The sequence below is a fragment of the Pezoporus flaviventris genome, unplaced genomic scaffold (assembly GCF_033815535.1).
Source record: "Pezoporus flaviventris isolate CSIRO_AGI_PZ_B2104156 unplaced genomic scaffold, CSIRO_AGI_Pfla_v1 ptg000002l, whole genome shotgun sequence".
Lineage (NCBI taxonomy): Eukaryota > Metazoa > Chordata > Aves > Psittaciformes > Psittacidae > Pezoporus > Pezoporus flaviventris.
In genome coordinates, this window is record NW_026892550.1 from 13,128,113 (window position 1) to 13,141,792 (window position 13,680).

Below are 13,680 nucleotides of genomic sequence, written 5' to 3' on the forward strand. Positions count from 1 at the left end.
ACCTGGAGCCAAGATCCTTCTAAAAATGTGGAGCTCTGGAGTACCTGACCTGGATTACCATTTCTTCCTGTGCTGGTACAGCTGGGCACCAATCACTGTCTTTCAGGAGATGGGACATTCACAGAAGTCCAGCGAAAGAGTAGTTTGAAATCCACAAAATCAAAGGAATATCACACATCTCAATCAGTCCATTCTAAATCTAATACGTATTCCTGTAAACTGTCCTCTCTGATGTAAACTTTTAACAGTATCTATATATGGACTGCATTTGTCTTGAAAAATCCTAACTAAATACTCCACAGAATCAACTCCTCCAAGAAAACAAGCAGAGACAAGAAATGCAAGGTTCTGCTTACATTGCTATATGCACCAGAATGAACTTAAAATACTAAGGAATGAAACCTGCATGGATCAGAATAGTGGAACAGCAAAATGTCAGCAACATTTTAAAGGTAATATAATTTGGAGTTCAGAATTTAATATGATAAAGAACGATAACCACTGTATAATACCTCAGCCTTCTCACATACAGCAGACTCAAAAAAAATCATGACTACATTAATTCAAGGGAACTTCCAATATGGAATTGGGAACAGTATCTCTGTGTCCAGAGTCAGCTTTTGGCTCTATTTCTACTAATCATGGTGCTGCAGCTGACCCAGTTTAAATGTATTTCTATAAAGATTCCATAATTTTTGGTGATGTTGCATATTGTATTCTCCTAAGCCATTTAAAAATACTGCACTACAGTAAATATGTAGTGCCTAAAACTCCAGTGCATCATGTGGAACAGCACTACTGCACCACTGAAACACAATGTAAAAGTTTCATTTGTGCAGTAAACACAAACATGCATATTTGTGTAATAAACCTATTATATTAAGATGCATATTTATGTATTTGACTGTGTTCTATTTGTGTCTGCATATATGTGTGAGAGAGTAAGGTTGTGGGTAGAGGTCATATTTTGCAGTGAGCTTTTAATATATGAACTTATAAAAGATCATCTGCACCTACAAGCCTTGCCCTGCTGGTGTCCTAGAGCTGTGAGTTCTGCAGCACCACTCCCTGCAGTGTTAAGTGTATATAAACAATAGAGTATCTTTCAAATTATTATAAAGTTACCATAATATACATAAAGCTCCCAGACCCATTAGGACTCACATTCTGATTCATCTACACCTGAGGATTCAAAAAGGGAAGAAAAAAAACTGTTTAGTTATTCAGTGCTCTATAAAAGGCAATTTGTTTCTAATACCTTCGGGCAATCCGTGTGCTCCGAAGTATTATAGTTTATAACAGTTGTGGGAAAAACTACTATACTTAGTTAAGTGCCTGTTTGGTCTAGAAATCAGATGACAACATGAAAATACGCTCTGCCACAGTTTCCAGTTTTTTATGGTATCGCTTAGGTCATTCATAGAGTGGGGTGTTTCACTTCTGAAAAAGAAACAACATAAGTGTAATGAAGAAAAGAAATAAAACGAAAAATGAAGAAGAAAAATATTCCCTGACTACTAAGGGAAAGATACACATAAATTTAGGTTTGGATGGATATTCAGACTAAGTCTTGTTTCTTACAGGAACTCTGTAAAGTATGTTAGAACATTCTTCTGCAAGAACATAACACGTATTAACTGACAATCTCAAAAATCACCTGATAATTTTGAAAGTTGAAGTAATAACAACTGAATAGTTTCAATTTTATATAAAAACATAATAAAGAGCATAGCAGCATTTTATTTCTCATTAAAAAAAAATAATCTTTATGATCTGTATTTAATGCACTGAAGCCATTTGAAACCTAACACTGATCTGCCTGCCAGTTACTTAGCAGAACAAAAAAAGTACTGACCAGTTCTTCCCAACTGCCACCACTCTATGCAAAGAAAGAGATAATTTACTGTGAGTTTGTAATAGTGAAAAGTTGTTTAATATTCTGTTGCAAAAAAAGCTATTGATTTTCATTATTTTGCAGGGATCAACTGCATTTTATTAACACTGTCTCCAGCAGAGAGAAAGAACTGAACTCTGCATATTTTGGACCAAATGGGTGAACCAAAGCCAACCACAACAAAGGGATTATTTGTACTGGGGAGGCAAAAACCCCGTAAATCACTGTGACTGTCTTAATATTAATTTTGCCTTTATTCTCACTGCTCTCTGAATGGATCCTAGACTCCTGTAATGTATCATGTCCTATATTACGATTTCTCCAAAGAGGACTTATCACTTAATCTGTTTATACAGCAGTAGAATCAATCTGATTGACTGGGATTTCAGTGTCCATTGCAATTAGAGGCTATATATAATTGTGCAATATTCACATTAGGACTTTAGTAACCCTTTTACCAACTGCCACTTTACAGACATAGGTGTGCAACATTGATTTGTATAATTTACTTAGTAACAAGCAGAAGAGACTTGAGATACCCATTTGTAAGATACCTAAAACCTTCTATTTATTTGTCAGATATTTGAAAAAGAGATTGATAGAACATTGATTAATAAACCTTGTCCTGGAGTACCTAACCGAGGTCATGTGTGTACATATGTGAATGGACATACATGTGGCACATGGGTGGCACTTTACAGTGAAGTAGTCCTTTATCAATCACTCAGAAGTACAGGAACATCATGCTAAGTAACAAGTCAGCAGCAGGCAGAGGTGAAGGTCTAATTCATACCTGCTAATTGCAAATCAGGAACTTAAAGGAATTATTCTTTCAGCACCTGTCAGTAATATGGGAAAAAGAAAAATGCATTTTCTGAAGAAATCAGTGGGAGATTTGCGTAGGAAGTCTTACATAGCCAGTAGTATTACAAAAACATTATTCATGTTGTTAAAGATGAGAACAGTAGGGTGGTTTTTCTCACACAAAGTTTAGCAGCCAAGATAAGAAAGTCATTCTGGAACTTGTTATGATGGCTGAGACTGAACTGAACAGGGGGCTGAAAGCTGGCACTTGCTTTGGGACCAGTGACTCCAGGGAGTCAGAGATGCAGGTCAAACACAGCCCCTTGGCTGGAGGAGGCTCCACAGACTCCCCAGGGAATCTGTTCTGGCACCTCATTTTTATTATCAGCAGGAACTAACCCCTCAATGTACTTTTCTACTGCAATTTAAGGCCAGCATCTTCTGCTCATCATGGATAAGAAAACAGACCACATGCCTTTTCTTGATAGGTCTTGTTATTATGTCCCATTTTCCCTTCTCCTTTTTCCCATATCTTCTCTTCTATAGATACAGCAACTCAAATTCTTTCATTTTTTCTGAGTAAGTCTTATTTCAAAAACTTTTGCTTCCCTCCAGGCATTCTCCAATCAGACCACATGTTTCTGTACAAATGCCATCCAAAATATGCATTCAGTACAGACAAAGAAAAGGCAATCCCAATCAGTAGGAGAGATACAGCTGGTGCTTCAAAATACTGAATTCACCAAAGCAACTGACTGAGACAAAGTATGGATAAAAACTGCATGAAAATTAAGAAACTGTTAAAAAGATTTGATAAAATATCCAAAAGCTACAACTACAATGCGAGAAAGAGGACAACTTTGGCAAAAAATAGTCAGTAGAAAAAAAAAGGCAGTAATTAGAAGGAAAACCCTATGATAATTATGATGAATACAGTATGAAAAGCAGGGAGAAAAAAAGGAAAAACAATCTGGAAAAACACATTATGAAATAGAAAATATTAGAATGAGGTGCTGAAAGACTGCAGTGAACAATCCATGACTGTATGTATGGCTAAAGGAAAAAAGCAGGACCTTGAGTATTATTCAAAATTTAATTAGCTTTAATTTATTTTAGAAACAGAAAATTTGTTAACATCGATACATACTTTTGTCCTACTTTGGAAAGAATGTTGATCTTGAGATGAGAATGCTTCTTAGTCCATCAGCAGCTAAGAAGGATCTTAAAAACTATCTGAGTGTTTTAAAATTAGGTGTTCTAAGAGTTTCTTTTGCACATTTCTATCTGGTGTTATAAAATAATAATTAAAAATAACTACTGAGGGAATTAAAAAACCCACACTACTGTTGTGTTGCTATTTAAGAAGGGGCACTATACAGTCAGGTAACTGCAACATAATACAGTATCACAGTATCACAGTATGCTAGAGATTGGAAGGGACCTCAAAAGATCATCTAGTCCAATCCCCCTGCCAGAGCAGGAACACCTAGATAATGTTACACAGGAATGTGTCCAGGCGAGTTTTGAATGTCTCCAGGGAAGGAGACTCCACAACCTCCCTGGGCAGCCTGTTCCAGTGTTCCGTCACCCTCACTGAGAAGTTTCTTCTCAAGTTTAAGTGGAACCTCTTGTGTTCCAGTTTGTACCCATTACCCCTTGTCCTATCATTGTTTGCCACTGAGTAGAGCCTGGCTCCATCCTCGTGACACTCCCCTTTTCTATAGTCATATACACGAATAAGGTCACCCCTCAGTCTCCTCTTCTCCAAACTATAGAGACCCAGCTCCCTCAGTGTTTCCTCATAAGGGAGATGCTCCACTCCCTTAATCATCTTAGTTGCCCTGCACTGGACTCTCTCCAGCAGGTCCCTGTCCTTCTTGAACTGAGGGGCCCAGAACTGGACACAATATTCCAGATGGGGTCTCACCAGGGCAGAGTAGAGGGAAGGAGGACCTCTCTCGACCTACTAACCACCCCCCTTCTAATACACCCCAGGATGCCATTGGCCTTCTTGGCCACAAGGGCACAGTGTTGGCTCATGGTCATCCTGTCGTCCACTAGGACCCCCAGGTCCCTCTCCCCTGCACTGCTCTCTAACAGGTCGTTCCCCAACCTATACTGGAACCTGGGGTTGTTCCTGCCCAGATGCAGGACTCTACACTTTCCCTTGTTATATTTCATCAAGTTATTCCCTGCCCAACTCTCCAGCCTGTCCAGGTCTGGCTGGATGGCAGCACAGCCTTCTGGCGTGTCAGCCACTCCTCCCAGCTTAGTGTCATCAGCAAACTTGCTGATAGTACACTCAATTCCCTCATCTAAATCGTTGATGAATATATTAAATAATACTGGTCCCAGTACTGACCCTTGATATCAATCCAGACAAAATAGTGACAAAAAATTATACAGGATTTAATTGATGAAGATTGAAGTGAAAGAGATGTAATTAATGCCAGTCAACATGGGTTTATGTAAAATAGGTCTTATCAAACAAATCTCATTTTATTCTTTGATGAGCTTACAGAAGTTTGGGTGATAAAGTGCATAGGTGTAATACACTTAGACACCTGTAATTCATTTGACTTACTAGTGCATTGCTTATATTCTTAATAAAAATTACTATTATACAGTTTTGCTAAAACATTTGTAAAATGGACTGAGAATTCCTTAAAACACCATTTTTAAGAAATAATTCTCTATCAGAAACTGTGGAGCAGAGGCGCTAGTGGTGATCCACAGGCACATGTAGACCTGTTAGGCATGATTTTAATGAAATTTTCATGTATGTTCAGAAATTAAACTCTAAAGTACTGCCAAGAAAAAAACAAGACTAGAAGAGTGGTATATAAAGGTGAAGACCAAGCAGTTACACAGAATAATCTGTCTGCCTAAGCTAGGCCAACTTACTCTGTGTTGAACCTGAGTGCTCAAATCATGTTTAATGACTGGGATTTCTCTGGGAAGAAAAAATGAAAGGAAAAAGAAAGAGCATATTCCTGGAAATACTACAGTCTGTTTCTCTTGGCAAATTTAATTTTCTCCGAGTTATGTGAGAGAAGCCACACAACAGTTTTACAGAAACCTGGGGTGACATTGCAGCACACCGGCCTCTTGAAACCACCTTTGTGACAGTGGTTAAACAAGTGGGTAATATGTGGCAAACTTTCTCTGTTTATTTCCAGTCTACGTTCCCTGCTTGTAAGAAATGACCACTAAATGTAGCTTTGCACCATTAACCCCTGCAGAAGTTATCCAACAAAGGGCTGGAAAGTTACTTGTATGGCACAGGTTATAAACAAGGAGAATGGTAGAATGAATCTGTTGCAGCTAACTCACATTTTATTCACTAAATAATTAGTAGTAATATCTAAGATACACCTATGTAATGTATTCTAAAGGCACACAGACAAACTTCAATAAGCTCTTTAAAGCTGCTGATTTTATCATTTAGCCCAAAGTTCACTGTATTCTGAAACTATTGCCCAGAAAACTTTACCTCTATCGTCAAAATTATCCAAAAAATCAATAAATTAAGAAAAATCAAGCAGGGTTCATGCACAAAATGGAGAAAAATCACAACAATTGCCTAAAATGCAAAGCATGGCATAGTTTTATTGTACATTCCAAACACAAACTGCAGTAGCAATTATAACACAAAATCCATATTCAATTATCAGCTCCAGATTCAGAGCAACAATAAAACTGAAATCACTGTATTTTTCTAGGGATACACACAGCGAAAGAGCTCAACTGGTTCCTTCTGAAATTTGTTGCTGTGTAACATTATGCAATGGCATATAAAATTGGGTGACGGAAACCCAGAAAAAGTGCCTGAAATTCTCAATACATTCTACACCTATAGGCTTAAATAAATCCATTTTGAGGGCTCCATTATACCTACCACACATGAAATTTTTTCACAGCTACAAATGTGATAGCTCATGCTTTTGCTTCCTCACAGTATATAGCTCCTCCATGAACAGAAAGCATTTAGTGAACAGAAATGTAGACAAGCTCTAATTTTCTGCACAGTGGTAAGTGCATCCATTACGTGTTACAGAGTCACTTCGCTCAGAAAGAGTTAACTTTCTAGCTCCTATTCTCTGCAGTGCTGCATAAACACTGCACATTATTCTTACTGAGCATGCTTCATCTTTCCTGTCTCCACAGTCTTGGGCTGTCAATCACCTGTCACTCCCCACCACATCAGCACAGTGCGCACCACCAGGCTGTCAGCACAGCCGCTGATGAGACTCTGCTAAGAGCTGTCAATCAAACTTGTTTCTCTTATCTGTTCGGGAAATATTTTGTCTCTAAGAAACAAAGAACCTGGGCAACAATGGATCAGAGTCTAGTATTTACTCTTTTAGAGGGATGAAGGCTCTTAACAGGAAATGAATGTTTTATCCACAACAAGGAAAAAAACAATCTGCTCCATTAGGCATATTATTTTTTTTTGCTTTTCTTTAAATCCTATTTACCACTTAACTCAATAAATCAGGGCATAATAAATTAAATTTCTTTTTCACTGTAAAATGAATTTTATGGATTTACTTTTATCTTCTGTTGAATATAATTCAGTGCAGTTTAAAACAGGTAGCACCTCTGGTTTGGGAAATCTTTCCCTGACTGTAGACATTGGAATGTGTGAGCTTTCTCCCTATCTCACTGTAGCCAAAAAAGCCAGACTATAGAAAACGCACATAATTTACACCTTTGTTTCATTAAAATATGTATTTTCCATAGCATTTCTCATTAAAACTAAATTTCAACATAGAATTTAATAACGTGAGTAGGGTTCATAGATAATAGACCGAAAAATAGCTGAAGGGTATAAGCAAGCAAGAGAAAAACATACATTTTCAGTGGATGTTTGAAAGAAGATACTATCTTTTCTCTGGAATGCTGCACCAGGGAGAAAGAACTGCAGAAGGTAAAGTTCTCACATCTACAGAAATAAAATACTGAAGAAAGACAAAAAGAGCTGCAGAGATGGGCACAGCAGCAATCTCAGGTCTCACAGAGAATCTCTGCATCAAAAGTTGAGCTGGGCTTTCAAGTGCACATCTATCCAAGGCAGAATAACGTTCTGCAAAGATAACTGGTGTAGGTCTAACAAACATGGTAATCAAATTAATTAGTACTGGTGGATCACTGAACCAACAGACCTCTACTCTTCCCAGGGCATAAGTATCTTTACATGCTGCGCCATATAGATACGCAGGCACATTTAAATCTAGCTCGAGTATCAGCACATTGTGCTGTCTCATGCCAAGTGAAGTAAACATAGCCCAGTGACTTCAAATCCTCATCTCCACCCATACCTGGTTTCCCCTACAGGATAAAGAGTTTCAGAGCTGACAGACAAGGAAAAACACCACGGACTTAAGAGGGAAAGTAGCAAAGGGAAGCAAATCACTTTTCTCAGTATAGAGAGGAATACTGTAAAACACAGTAATGTGAAAGGCAGGCCTAAAAATATTTGGTGTTTTCCACAAAGCTTCAGTCTGGGGCCATGAAATTAAATAAGCAGCTTAGTTTTCCAAGACAAAACAAAGTGAGTTTATAATCCTTGCAGTTTCTTGGACAAGACTGTATATTAAAAGTTAAAGGAATGGAAGGCAAATAAAAGTGTTATTTTTTTAAAACCTTGTAACACAGAGACAATGATTTACATGCCTGATTCATGTGCTCTGAGTATCTGCATTGGCTGTGGGAATTGGCTGTCCAGGTAAAAACAGAAGGCAGAGGTGAGGCTGCAATAGGAAACCCATGGAAAGGAAAAGTTTAAAGCAAGCATGGAAAGGAAGCCCCCTGAGAGGTTTGGGATCCACCATGCTCCTCCTCATCTCTGGTGGCTTAAGGCAAGATCCAGAGAGATCAAGACAGCAAGAAAGGAAAAGGACTGGGAAGAGAAAAATTCTGGCCATGGACAATATAACACTAGTTGTCCTTGCCCCACATATCCCCACAAGATTTTTTCTGGAATTTGGTTGCTTCAGAAGAAAATATTTTAGTTTCCCAAAGAGGGAAACCATTGCCCAAAGGAAAGAGAACAAGGTGGCAGACACAACCAATGTCAAAGATGTAAGCAAATCTCTCAGAGGCTGAAGCAACACAAAGACAGGCAATTTTGAGCTGAATCCTGCAGCAAAGGCAAGAGGTCAGCATCTTTCATCACTTTCAACTCTATAAATGACTTCTTAAAGGATGCCTATTTCTCTTTTCTGGAGCTTTATCTTGGTGGCCTCCATTACTGTTTGTGCCTGCAAGAGTAAGAACAATTTGTCTCTTTCCTCTCAGCCAGCTGCAATGTCTTTAATGCACACTATGTAGTAAAGAGCCTGCACAGTGGGAAAGGAGGCAGGTGTCTTGCTGGGGATAGTGCAAGTGGAGACAAGGCACTTCAGTTTGATCTCTTCTAGAGCTCTGTGCTTGGTGCTGGCACCACTCATTATGTTCTGGCCTACCACCAGCCCACTGCCCAAGGATTTCACCAGTTACTTGGAATAAAGGTACTGGGTGAGATAATGGTCTTTAGGAGATACAAAGACCATAGACATAATGGAGCATGCAAAGAGGTTGGGCCCACAAAACAGTGACCTTGATCAGGTCTCTGCGCTCAGTGAGGACCTGCTACAGGTAGAAGCAATTTCCTGTTTATGTTTGCAACCAAAGGGGAACAAGCTGCTCTGTTCTCAACTCCTGGACATCATTTTGGACACAAGGTTCCCTGGCAGGAAGAAAGGGTTGCTCTCAACACACAACTTCCACTCTGCACCTTCCCCAGGCAATGCTGGAGGTGTCCCTCAGCAGGCACTTGGACAACATGCACCCACAAGGCTGCTCTCAAAACCTGCTCAGATGGCAATGGAAATGCCAGACTAGAACAGCTCAAGGATGCTCTTTAGAGTATCACTATATAGGAATACTGCTCGTCAGAAATAATCACTAATACTGTAGTTCAGACTTACATAAATTTTTACTAATGAAGGAAAGGAAACATAAATAAACAGAAAGAACCCTAAATGCTGGACTTTAATTCTAGATGTTGACAATAACAACACCAGAAGCAACAACAGTTTGTGCAGATGTCAGAAATTAAAACCAGACAAAATATGTTGTGTACCAGGCATTTTTAAAAACATGCCTACAGTAATTTGATCTTTCAATCATGCTTATCAGCAACAATGCTAAGAACCACAGTACTGCCCCGTACCAAACCATCCAGTTACAGATAGCACAGCCATTATCAAGCATTTGTGACAACAGGAATATTTTACTCTTTGACAAATTCTTTCATATGCAGCACTGTTTTCCAGAAACACAACTCCTTCTGATCTAACTGGACATTAATTGCTTTTTGGCTGATGTATCTGTGCCTTCTGGACTGATAACACAACTAGCAAATCTGATATCTGACAAGTTGACTCAACCTAATCAGGACAGATCAGCTGTTACCAGCATTGCTATAGGCTGTAATTTGAGGACCTTTACAGAGTTATCACTTGCTTTGAAAGGCAAGAAACTGTAATTCTGTCAACACTAATCCCAGAACGTGCGTTCAAAGTGGCTGTTATTTTTTCTCCAGGAGAAGGTAACACTTGTCAAATAAATACCTGAGATAATTGATAAAAGGAATTAGGAGTATGTGAGTGATACACCAACAATCAGTCACTCTCATGAAAAAGAACCTTGCAGGATTCAGAATGCTAAGTAGAGAGCACAAGCTGTCACCATGAAGCAGGGGTCACTCTGAATGGAGTGAAACAATTAGCAATGCAGTTTTTCAATGTTTACTTATCTCTCTGTTGCTTAGTGCTAAAGCTGACTGAATTATTCACTTCAAACAAATTGATAAATTTTACTCCTTTTTCCTGCTCAGAAATGGATACCAATGCCATCAGAGTTATTCACTGCTTCACTTCTATTCAAGCTTCCATTTAGTGCTTGATTGAAAGTATTTTAGACTTCCACTGCTGTTCAAACAATATGCAGGATAAGTCCTTAATGTGCGCAAACACCACAGATCCACAGAGCTGATGGAACCAGCAAGGCTATAGCTTTTGGTATATATACATTTTTTTATACCAAAATTTGCTACAAAGTTCCCTTTGTGTAAACAATTTTGCCCACAAGACTCAACACTGCAAATGTTTGTAGAATGCAAGCATAGCCAAAGAAAATTAATAGAAAAATTCCAAATAACATATTCGATTATTTGCCTTACTCCACCAGGAAATACTTTTTCATGTAATAAAATTCAGAGGAATTCCTCAAAAAAAATGGATTCCCAGTCCATGCACTTCTTAAGGGAACTTGATGGTCACTGAAAAAAAACAAGTGGTTTCCTCATTGCCAGGTTTGCATCTGTTTCTTACAGGTAACTGTGTTTAGAAATTCAGGCTTAAAATTAGAATAAAAAAAATATCTCTCTTACTGTATCGCTTTGGTCCATCTTCCAAACAAAATGAAAGCGTTAAAGTTGCATCATCTTCAAAAAATTCAGTTGCAAAGGCATCCCACCAGAGGTTGTCACTATCCTAGGAAGCAACAGATCATTCACTTAACAGGAGGCAAAATGAAAATATGTTCATCTTTTGTAAAAGAAATTCAGATACAGTTTGTGCTTCTTCACCTGTGATTTAGGAGTGTAGATGTCTATATGATACTTCAAACTCATTTTCCTAGATAAAGTTCTTGTTCTAATTTAAGCAAAAAGCTAAAATATTTAGTTTATTATACAAAAAACTTTCATTTTAGCAAGCACACAATAAATATGTAATGACTTTCATACTCATATGTTTTTCTCCAAATGTTAAAAACTGTTTTATAAACCAGTTGCAAATATGGCAATTATGACTTTCGCCCCCTATTTCTGGGCTGTGTATCTCAAATGCTTGATCCTAATAATGAAAAAAAACCCCTCCGTACTCAATTCTATAATGCTACATAACCCAATTATCAGCATGAGCTGACAAGAAAGTTATTTAGAAATTAAATATAATAGCCATTCCACTCCAATGCCTTTAAAATAAATACAATGCCATTGCAGGCTGATTAAATACCAGGTAGTTACTTAAATGTAATTGTTATGAGAAATCTTTACTTTTCATGTTACATGAAGTGAAGACAATATTTTAAGATGAACTGTGCATACTTAGAGGTACAGTAATACATATAGCAAGAATTAATACAATGTACAATGTAAAGCTTATACCAGTATACCAATACAGGTGGTCTGTGGCTTTTGACAATTGAACCAGGCATTTTCAGACCTGGGTGATCCACAACAGGCACCCAAACCTTGATGTCTAACGCCTGTGCAAGTGATCCAGCTCACAAGGGTTTTTGCAGAAGTCAGACAACAGAATCCACCAACTGCTTCATTGAGAAGCTACGGGTACATTAAACAGCTGTATTTAAAACGTTTGGTGCTCATCCACTGCTTTGAGGCCCTGAGATGTGAATCATCTGCAACATACAGGATCAGAAACAAAGCTGGAAATACACCTCTGAAGATGCCCCCGTTGTGCTCCTCAGCACCGTTACATCCCACTCATGACAGCTGCCTTACAGGGTGAAAGGTCAGGTTCAGTCAGTGTAGTGAGCACCAAGCACCTCTTAATGCCTGAGCAATATAAAACTAAGCCAGAAAACATTTGTTACCTGGGAAAAAAAAACCTGGGATAAAATAAAAATTTAAGACAAAATATCCATCTAACATACTCATGATATATACACAGAGAAATAACTATCTTAGTTTTTTAGTTCTGTTCCTGTTTTTCCTAAAGACATTACTACTGAATTTCATTCCAAACAGCTGAGCAGTATATTCTTCCTGCCTCACAACTTTGATTCTTGTCAATCGTCCAATGGAGAAACGATAAAGACAGGTCCTACCAGAGACCTCTGAGAGATTTCTTGGCTTCCTTGCCAATGCTCCTCCTCCCCAGCAGCGTCAGGGCAATGTGCAGCCCAGCCCTGTGGTACTCGCTCAAAATTCAGTCACACACAGTCAAAAACCATCCCCACCTCTTAGGAATCTGTTGCCACAGACAGCTGCTGCTCTCTCCTCTTTGTTAGTGTAAATCTGATGACTGTTTCTGCGTGCAAACATCACTGCATCAACTAGCCAGGTAACCACAACAGCAAGTACAGGATATATACACACAGGTGCTCAAGAGCCTAGCAACCAGCTTCTAGAAACACACCTCTGCACACCCACCCTTCACCTGGGAGAGCCTGGGGTGACATTCTAAGCTCATAAAAGAATGTATTGTCCAATAAAGAATTATGAGCTACCATTTGCCAAAAGAGAGGCTGCTGTATCGCTTAACTTGGATCTTTTGGACATACTTGTTATAGGGAGGGAAGGATTTAAGCAATATCACATATGCATTTGCAGCTCTCATTAACTCAGTATCACTAGAGCTACTCCTGCAGCACCCAATGACATGGGAAACAAAAGGGGATCATCACACAGATGGGATGAAAATGCACATGGGAAAGATAGAGAAGAGCAGACAAAGTGCAGGGCCTCACCTCAAAACCACGTGTATTTGCACTCATTCTTGCTTCCAGGAAGCCTGAAGGCAAGGAAAATGTGGAGATGGAATTACTGTGGATTCCCTCCCTGGATAGATGAAAGACTCAGACTCTGTCACAGTCTGGATACTGTCCAAGCTCTTTATCTTATGCTTTTTCATACTTCTATGTCAGGAAAAAGGAAAAACAGAAAATGCAACACCCTACCCACAAAAAAAAAACCTCCAAACCTTAATAGATGATATAAATCCTGTCAAGCTTGTATACACTTTGCTGATTAATTCTCTGCTCCACCCTTGTCACAGGTGGGCCCAACTATTTTCACAGCCAACTGGTGAACAAAACCAAATGAGGTGTCCCTCAGCCAAGCTGGAAAAGGATCCAGTTATTGCAAAAAAGAGAAAGAGGATAATAAAATCACCCTTTTTTTTTTTTTT

At 38.7% G+C, this 13,680-nt stretch overlaps 1 protein-coding gene across 17 annotated transcripts in view; it reads right to left on the reverse strand.

Moving 5' to 3' along the window:
* LDB2 (LIM domain binding 2) overlaps positions 1-13,680 on the reverse strand; it is a 402,214-nt gene that overhangs the window by 134,815 nt on the left and 253,719 nt on the right. For all 17 annotated transcript variants that reach the window (XM_061469809.1, XM_061469744.1, XM_061469735.1 and 14 more), the window contains one exon: positions 11,136-11,238. In XM_061469809.1, coding sequence (XP_061325793.1) covers positions 11,136-11,238 — 103 coding nt within the window. The remainder of the gene's footprint in view (positions 1-11,135; positions 11,239-13,680) is intronic.